Source organism: Pseudorca crassidens, chromosome 16, assembly GCF_039906515.1.
Source record: "Pseudorca crassidens isolate mPseCra1 chromosome 16, mPseCra1.hap1, whole genome shotgun sequence".
NCBI lineage: Eukaryota > Metazoa > Chordata > Mammalia > Artiodactyla > Delphinidae > Pseudorca > Pseudorca crassidens.
In genome coordinates, this window is record NC_090311.1 from 27,496,335 (window position 1) to 27,506,258 (window position 9,924).

Sequence of the window (9,924 nt, forward strand, 5' to 3'; positions counted from 1 at the left end):
GAGAAAGACATGCAGGAGGAAGATAATATGAAGACACATAGGAAGAAGATGCCACGTGACTGGAGTGATGCACCTACAAGTCAAGGAATGCTAAGGATTGTAGACAAACACCGGAAGCTGGAAGGGCAAGTAAAAGGAGTGTCCCCTATAGTTTTTAAGAGAGAGCATGGTCCTGCTGATAACCTTAGTTTGGGAATTCTAGCTTCCAGAATCATGAGACAATAAATTTCTGTTGTTTTAAGCCACTCAGGTTTAGGTACTTTGTTATGGCAGCCCTAGGAAACTAATACAACCTGTCTCTGTGTTAGGAGCTCCATCCAGAAGCATGTATATCATCCAGAAGCACATATATTTGAGTTAACCAGTTTTTTTAAATTTCTGTGTTTAAAAAGGTGATGTTTCATTAATTCACTCTTAAAATTTATTATTCATTAAAAATTCACTATTTATATAACTAGTATTCTCAAAATCAAATTTCCCTAAATCAAGTTCTTTCTGCACATGGACAGATGTCCCCAAATTCTTTTTTTTTTTTTTTAACATCTTTATTGGGGTATAATTGCTTTACAATGGTGTGTTAGTTTCTGCTTTATAACAAAGTGAATCAGTTATACATATACATATGTTCCCATATCTCTTCCCTCTTGCGTCTCCCTCCCTCCCACCCTCCCCATCCCACCCCTCCAGGCTGTCACAAAGCACCGAGCCAATATCCCTGTGCCATGCGGCTGCTTCCCACTAGCTATCTATCTTACTACGTTTGTTAGTGTGTACATGTCCATGACTCTCCCTCGCCCGTCCCCAAATTCTTAACAGCTTGATTTAAAAAACAAAAACCAAAAAAACCTCGAGAGTTAAGCAATTATTTGCATAACTTGATCAATACATACTCTGGAAAACTCAATTTATAAGAATGAAAAATCAATTAATAAACAAATGCTCCTATCTATATTCTTCTACAGATATTTTTATTACCTGAGAAATCATTCCATGCCCACTAAGTTTTCTGGGGTTAAATGTCTTATAAAAAAGGACAGAGGTCCCTTATAGGGCAGGATGAGAAATCAGATAACTAAGAAAAAGAGAAGACTTACACTGATTATCTTAAGTTTGGGGGTTACAAAAAAGCTACAGAGCTGCTAATTTGAGTTTTGCTCCATTTCCTTAGAGAAGTCAATTTATACACAGCTAGTAATGAGGGGAAATTCCTGCTTTGTTTAAGAAGTAAAGACTTACCTAGGAGGAAAGAAAAACTGTGGGCAAAGTTTAGGAAAAATCAGCTTATTATTTTTTTAAAGTGGACGGTGTTTTTTTGTTTAATTAATTTATTTTATTTTTGGCTGCACTGGGTCTTTGTTGCTGCGTGCGGGCTTTTCTCTAGTTGCAGCGAGCAGGGGCTAATCTTCACTGCCATGCACGGGCTTCTCTTGTTGCAGAGCACAGCCTCTAGGTGCGCGGGCTCAGTAGTTGTGGCTCGCGGGCTCTAGAGTGCAGGCTCAGTAGTTGTGGCGCACAGGCTTAGTTGCTCTGCAGCATGTGGGGTCTTCCCAGACCAGGGCTCGAACCCGTGTCCCCTGCACTGGCAGGCGGATTCTTAACCACTGCGCCACCAGGGGAGCCCGAAAAATCAGCTTATGAAGAGCTTTTAACATCTAGTGTTAAGAGGAGAGTGAACTGGTACTACAGGTCTCCTTTTGCAAGCTCTCTAGGGCAGTAATGTAACTGTAAACGTTTCATGATTCTTTTCATACTTCTTGTACAACTTGTAGGCTGAATGTTTGTTTTACAACACTTCAAATATCTATTAATATATAAAATACTCAGATAAGATAGTGACTGAATTTGTAAAAAGAAAAAAAGGAAAACTCCACATGCTCAATAGGGGATTGGTTATTAATAAATTATGGAATAAACTAGGGAGGGATTAAGTTGGTCCTCAGAATTCAGCCGAAGGACAGGGCTCTGGAAGACCAAAGAGCTAAATGCCTACACTACGAACATTTTTGAAATCCCTGAACTTGTGTGTGATTAATGAATGTGTGATTATGTATATCACCACAACTGTTAAGTGTAATTAGCAGTAATATAAATAAAACATAATATTTGGATTATTAATATCTATTCATTATTTATCTATCAGATAAAGATAAACATTGTTCATGTTATCTAGAGCGAAAAATCCCCTTATGCCCTTTATATTCTGTTGATATTCAACAGAAGTATAAATGTATGTTTACTAAGATTACAACACCATAATTATTAATGAGGATTATGAAAACATGCAAACATATTAGAAATAAAAATACAAGTGAAGGCAATTATCTTAAACCTGCCTCTGAAAATATGTAGAAAGCATCCTTTTCAAGCAGTGTTCGAGAATGCGGGAAACAGTATATGGGAAACTACTTTAGTCACCACTGATGAAATCTGCAAACCCATGAACTGAAGAGAATTTTTATCTTAGTCATTATCAGAGAAAAAAATGCTGAACAGCTGGGTGGCAACACCACCACCAGTGGTCCCTTATACTAGCAGAGCTAGCCTAAAGATATTTTGTTTTCCATTCACCTCAGTGCAAAGTGATCATTTATTTAGTGTTACAAATATGTAACACAGTACAGGAGCAATCTCATGGCTCATGGCTGAGAAATTATTGTTCTTGTACTATAATGTCAAAATCCACTAAAATTTGATCACTAAAACCAACAATACTGTAAAATTTTTTAAAATTAAAAAACAACACATAAAACCTCAAATTTATTCTTTTATCCTAGAAGGTCCTTCTACAATAGTAAAATATGATTTCAGCCTTGGCTGCAGATGGATTTTAAGACTCAAGATCACTTGGTCAAAATGCAGTACACCTCTAGAATGTATAAAAAACAGAGTTTTACATGAAACCTGAAGAAGAATGAGTCAGAACTGTCTCTCTGTACCTGCTTTTTCATCTCTAAAAGTAACCACCTTATAAGGATGTGAATCAAATGATTAAAAGCATGGCGCACAGTAAGTGCTCAATAAATGTTGGCTATTATCAGTATGTCCAATGTATCTTACTGATTGTGGAAATTTGTAAAGCCCATTTTTCAAAGTCTGCAGTTATAGCAGAAAAAGAAATTTGATACACCAGACTATTCTGAACAGTTGGCATTTCTGGGGGCCTTTCATTTTCTATGTTATACATTTCTGCGGTGTTTGAATTTTACACTGTTCTATCTTCTAGTTAAAAAGAATACTTTAAGAATTACTGAGTTAACAGTAGCTGTTTGTTATTATGTATTTTCTCAATCAACAGTTACTGAAAGTACAAATTAATATCATGTAGGTGTCCTTGAATTTGATATTAAAAAGGGACCTTTGTATTTGAAAAATTAAGAAACAGTTTTAGACCTTGATAACAGTTTCAAACTTAAACAAAGCATCTATAATATCAAGACCTCAGTCCATAATTCCAAGAATTTAAGATTATGCTTCTTAATGTAGCCAAGGATTCAGAAGTAGAACACTGAGTACCAATATGAAAAGCACATTGTTAGGAACTCTTGAAGAAGGCAGAGAAGAGTCAAGACAAACCACTGTTTACACATACTGAATTCAAGAACTATTCCTTCTGAATATAACATTACCAAACTTTTAACTAATCTGAGACACCGAATTTACCTCTAGGAAGGAAACTGCATATTTAAACAAATTTAAGTAAAAAACAGTTCCATTAAGATGCAAATTTATTTAAAATTCTGAAATTTAATTTTGATTCTACCTGAGGCAGGTTCCCATGAATCAGAAGAGGATCTTTTTCTTGAGAGAGGTCCATTTTCCTATTAGCAAAATGAGAAAAAAATAATTAGGAGTTGGGAGCAGTCAAGAATGTGAACTTTTCTTCATAATATTTAAACACAGATTTCTACTCTGAATAAAACAAGCACCAAATTTGGAGGTAAACCCAAACTTCTATAATAAAATATTTTAAATTCCTAAGTCTTTTCATAAAAATGAAGTACATTTGTATCATATGTAAAAATGTCAGTTTTCATAATGTAAATTTAGAAATTTTTATTAATAGCTCAAGATTAATATTAGAGCACTGTACTGTACTATTATTTTAATAAAGAAATAGCCTAATATTTGCCTATCAAATAGCTACAACTCTTCAACACTTCTGTTTACGTACTGATACACCACCAAACACTGAAATGTTATGAAAATGGACGAAATGTTACTAACTTCTATTGATCATTAGCAAATCTCACTGGTAAAGGCACCAACTTCTTTGCAAACAAACCCATGAGTTTACAAATATAATTTTCCAGCAGTATAAAATACAACTCCATTCACTCTTAGAATGTCATAGTTTGGTTTATTTTTGGTCCATCTGATTTTAAAATCTCATAGTATCTTATCAACATAGCACTTTCTTGATATCTCATCTTCCTTTAGTTGCTCTGTATGTAGAAAAGCTTTCTGAAACAGATGTACTTAACAACTTGACTTTCCAGGGGACAGGAACAGCTTTTATGCTAATTCTCAAAACAGAAGTTTGATGAGCTTAAGATGTATCTGGATAGTTTTCATCATATTCTAAGTTTTCTAAGACCCATACTCAACTACTTAAGACATATAACCTAAACTAGTGATTTTCAAACTTTAAAGTGCAGCGGAATAATCTGGAAGGCTTGTTAATTGCAGATTGCTGGACTCTACTTCAGTTTCTGGTTCATTGGGTTTGGAGTGGGGCCTGAGAATCTACATTTCTAACAAGTTCCTAGGTGATGCTGATGTTGCTAGTCCAAGGAACGTTCTGAGAACCTCTGTTCTAAACCATTTCCTGTTGTTTTAGATTTTCCATTCCCTCAAGAATCTCCCTTCAGTGTAGCCTAACTTAAAAATGACTGCACTTGTCTACAAAAAAAATGCTTACTTTCCTGATTAAGAAAGATCTTTGTTCCTGGTCTGAAAAAAATTATGGGCAAAAAACAATGCTTTACTAAGTTTGAAGGACAGTTGGAGGGAATTTAATGAAACTAGCTTCTATACAAACTGTGTATCAGTATTTCCCTAACAAAACGTACCAAATTGTTTCTTAACAATTATCAAACATTTTTAGATTTAGTATCTAAATATGATAAAATAGTAGCCAAGCTAATTCAGCATTTATTGCACATACCAGGTTTGAAAGATTACTATTTCCGGCTGTGACATCATTCTGTTTACTCTGTTCCTGCCTTGGTTTGCATCTTCTTCCTATACTAGAGGATTTTAAGGAAAGAGTGCTTGCTGCTGAGAAAGAATTTTCTGAGTTGATTCTCTGCTCCATTTGCTCCCTTCTCAACCTCTTTAGTTCTCTTTCTCTGCAGTAAGAAGCTAGAGACAACTGGAACTTAGCTCCCAGTGGGCTTTCTCCTGGGTGGTGCCTGGACAGGCTGCTCCTGCTGCTAAGACTTCTGGAGCTGTTCTTGAAGATGTCAGCTTCTGTCACCGCGGCCTGCTTTTTAGAATCTGCACTGATTTTGCCTCGATCTCCATCATTCTTCTCCCTGCTATTTTCATGAATGAAATGTGACTTCCTTCCCTCTGGAGACTGATGTTTTTTCTTCGTCTCTTTTGACAAGAGATATGAAGGAGGAACGTATTTTGTAACTGCCTTTGGACATTTGGTGGCCAGTGACACACAAGGCTGACGTGACTCATGTACACCATGATCTCTATGGTGCTCTTTAACACCTTTCATGAATGCCTCTAAGACGGGGCTCTTTTCTGATGGCACCCTTTTGGGTTTAGATCTTTTTGGTGAGGATAGTTTCCTTTCAAACTGCTCTGTCCCACTGATGGACAATCCACTTTCTCCATATTTGATGTTCGATTTTTGTGGAGAATCCAACATATGTCTATCTAAATAGCCAATTAAAACACATACACATTGTATGTTATTAAAAATAGCACAAACTATTACATTTGTATATTTATTATAAATTATTATACTTAAAATATTAAACTATCACAAAAGTTTTCAAATTGATAATTAAATGATACACATATTATTGGGGGGGGAATTTAAGACATGATTTAATAGCCTTACTTTCACAAATCTCCCTTTTGTTACATCATGTAAGCTCCCTATAGCTCCACTTATGAAATAAGTTAATTTAATACAGAATCGAAATAGTATACATTATGAACATTATTAACTGGAATATTTTCAATTAAGAAAGCGTAACAGCAAAAAGTTTCTTCATGATGTTTAGAACTTGTTTATCTTTGTAAACAACACTGCATCTTCTTTATATTTTCTATTTTGAACACCATGTTTAATCAAATTAATAAGTTTAGAGTAGATTTAAAAATTGACTCCATCTTCCTCCCCAAAAGATCCCACAAAAAATGCATTAACAGTATACATACCTTGTTTTGAAGCTGGTTTGAAGAAATCTATAATTGACTGCTTCCTGAAAATAAAAGCATAACTAATATGGGATCACATTAGCAAATATTAAAACTTCAATAATTCAGATTAAGTGGAGAATATCAGTAGATTTATAGACTATAGGCTGAATTTCACTATCTGGTTTAATCAAGTTCTGACAATGACAAAAATGCTTTGCTAAACTGATTATAAAAAATTTAAAAAATTAAATTCAGCACTTCCTGTAGGAGTAAATTTATAAAAGCAGTATTGAGGTTTATATACTCTATTGTACTAAAATGATAAGACTAGAGTGTGGATCTAAGGAATTGGTAGAGTATTTCCTAGGACTGAAAAGCTTGTTGCTATGTGGGAGAAGAAAAGAACTTGAGGGGATCTGATCCTATTCCTTCATATCTCCAGTGCCAGGTACAAAATAATGCTCAATAGATGTTTGCTGAACGAATAATGGAGATTATAAAAACGAAGTAAAACCTGAACAGACTCATAACAAGAGTAGATGGTAGAATGGCAAATATGGGTGATTTTGCTGGTCTGGAGAGGCAGATGAAGAGTGTGCTGGGCAAAAGAAAGAAAGGATCAAGTTCTAACCTTATATTATACTCTTTATACAATACAGTTAATGTTAATCTAAGTAACAGCAAAAACTGGAATGAATCGTGTTTCAAAATCTTAATTTTTTACTAAGAATTCTTAAGATATTTACGAAAATAATGCGTTGCCGGGAAAAACACAAAACAGAGAAAAAGGAGTAAGTTAACAAGAATAACAAAAACCAAACTTTTAATTTTTAAGGATTTCTGCATCCTACAATGAACACAAAGTGAAGTAGGACCATATTACCATAATTTGTATTCTGATTTGTTCATGTGTTTAGAGTTGTCAACTGCATAGAGGGATGTTATTATATGTTGAGCAACAAATCACCTTTCTGGCAAATTTTGCTAAAATGTATTCATTTTAGCTGAAAGAAAATAAGCAGTAGATGAATTTCCCTAAATATTTATCCACTATGAGCTTGGAATGCTCAGAGGAAACTTGAACAATCCAAGTCCTTTGAAGGTTATTCTTCTACATCTTGTACTCTTTACTTGCCACATTAGAATAGCAATGGCCATTCTTAATGGTTTAGTGAGAGTCCACAATGTCTGTTTGAGATGCTGGTAGAAAAGCTAAGCAGCTATGAAATGAATGAGTGGGAATCTATGCATTTTTTTCATAAAATAAATTATATCAGAGGGTAAAAGAAGAAATACTAGAGGTCTGCAAAGGGGAGAAGGATGATGCCTTCAGTTACTGGTTGAATAGACAGACATGAGAAAGGACTAAAAAGCAGCTAATTAACTCAAAACAATACTGAATGTTTTTATGTTAATTACTAAAAGTAACACTGTATCTCTTCCCTAAAGTATTACATCTTTTTGGTTAATACACCTGAGAGAAAAATGGCTTTGGGTAAAACATACAAGAAACCTGTAAAATAACCAGGAATGTGACTTTCAAGAAAGAACAGTCCCCTAAGTTCATATGCACAGAAAGGTCCATTACTTATTTATAACTAAACTAATTATAACTAATTAAAAAATTATTTGTAACAGCACACAAACCCTTATCTGAAACTTTTGGGGCCAAATGTACTTTAGAATTCTAAATTTTTTTTTTTTTGGATGCATTATGTAAAGCCCCCAGTGGGGTCTGAGACTGCACCCTATAAGCAAACACATTAGTATTTCTCCAGCAAAACTTACGGAAAAAAAAAAAAACCACACAAAAAACAAAAAACTTACGAACACTCACACCTAATGAGATAAAGACCATCTATAGCCTTCCATTAGTTCTGGTCAGGTTTGGCTGCCAAGTTAGATGTGGTGCCAAACTTACTGAAAACTTTGGATTTTCATAGCTTTCTGAATTAAGATAAGGGGTTGTGGACCTGTACAACAATATCTGAAGATAAATTTACTGTTAAACTTACGTTACAAGCTTTCAAACTTAAAAAAGACAGTACCAAGTGCGTAGAGAATTTAAACATGTTTTATTGTCAGAGGATGTCATCTGATTAAACTCCCCATCTCATTACATAGCTCCCACAAAATCTTTACAAAAAAATCTGGCCTCTTGGAGAGGCGTAAAGTTACTGAAGGAGAAAACATATCACATTCCAAATCTGCATGTTTTTTAAATTAAGACTTATCGTGCGTAGTGGACTTTAAAGCAATTCGTGGAAGGATTTTCCTCATCACATCTTACATAATATCACCCACAATACAGAAAAGGCTTATACTATTCAACCACTAGGATCAGTAAAACTGACAGCGTACAGAAAACCACTTAAATATGCACTTAGCAGCCAGGGCCCCGGGTCCAGCTAAAGTAAAGGACAAAAATCACATTCTACCTAAGGCGGGTGGTCCGTAGCCATCCAGGCTGTGGTCACTAGACCAAGAACAGCGTCCCAACTACAGAAAAGAAGACTCCAGCTCCCAGCAGCCCCCGCGCGGAGGCGGGGCGGTGGTTTGCCAGGCCCCGGACGCGGAGGCCTGAGCTCGCGGAGGATGGCGGGAACTGGAAGAGCGGCCGTCCGCAGTCCTCCCTCATATACCCTTGCCCCCGCGACCCGGCCCCTTCTCAAGCCCTCTGCACGGTACCTGTCCCCAGGACTCTCTGTTCTCTTTCCCGCTGCAGCAGGGGCGGTACTACCGGGTCTCAGATGGCAGCGCGGGGGCGACGACCCCGGGGCTGGGGATGAGGGGAAACCTGGCCTAGCGGGCATGCAGCGCCTTGTCATGTCGGCGCCGCTGGCGACGGCGGCATGTGCTGTGGCTGGAGAAGTTGGGTGCGTGGTTGCCGTCGTGCTGCTGGGACTCGGGGAGGCTGTCGGAGCAGAGGTGGGCGGCACCCCCTTCTCTCTTCATGGCGGTTCTCTCTCTTCGGAAGTGACTCCGGTGTGAGCGGGAAGGAACCTGAGGACCAACAGGGGGCGGGTCTTACGTGAAGCATCGCGTTCTGATTGGCTTGCACGTCGGTCATTCCTGTTGTAGCGCAATAGAAAGCCGCAGCCTCTCAGGAGAAGGCGGGGTTTCGGTGAGGGGGAGGAGAGAAGGAAAACTGCCCCTCGTCACGTGCACAGGGACGGGGGCGCGGGGGGTGGGGTGGGGGCGCCGCAGCCTCCGGGTCGCTTCGGCTTCGGCGGGCGGGCAGGCGCGGGCAGCAGAGCGCGCTGCGGCAGCTGGCGACACCCATCTTGAAGAGGGCGAAGGGCGAGTCAAACCCCGAGCTTGGTAGCTGACCTCAATGAAGATGGCCAACAGTTGGGCTTCCAGTGTCACACAGTTGTGCCTCAGAAATCCCCAGCTGTTCATTACATCGTCTCTTTAACATCTTAGGCCAAAGTGCCCTGATGCTGTCACCATTTCCTCGGTAGTCTGCTCAGCCCAATCTGAAGACTTGTTCATTCTGTGAGGGTTCTTGCTAAGTGCTGGGGGTGGCTCCTTTTTCTCTTT

General features: G+C 37.9%; 1 protein-coding gene across 6 annotated transcripts in view; it reads right to left on the reverse strand.

The window, feature by feature from the left end:
- The window catches only part of SLF2 (SMC5-SMC6 complex localization factor 2), a 42,347-nt gene extending 33,003 nt beyond the window's left edge, over positions 1-9,344 (reverse strand). For 2 of the 6 annotated variants that reach the window (XM_067709686.1, XM_067709685.1), the window contains exons 1-4: positions 9,070-9,344; positions 6,400-6,443; positions 5,165-5,889; positions 3,761-3,818 (exon numbers count right to left, since the gene is read on the reverse strand). In XM_067709686.1, coding sequence (XP_067565787.1) covers positions 3,761-3,818; positions 5,165-5,889; positions 6,400-6,443; positions 9,070-9,209 — 967 coding nt within the window. In that variant the 5' untranslated portion in view covers positions 9,210-9,344. Of the gene's footprint in view, positions 1-3,760; positions 3,819-5,164; positions 5,890-6,399; positions 6,444-8,819 lie in introns of those variants that run through there. The other 4 variants (XR_010935796.1, XM_067709687.1, XM_067709690.1 and 1 more) reach the window with 4 other exon arrangements.
- Between the last annotated feature and the right edge of the window lie 580 nt (positions 9,345-9,924).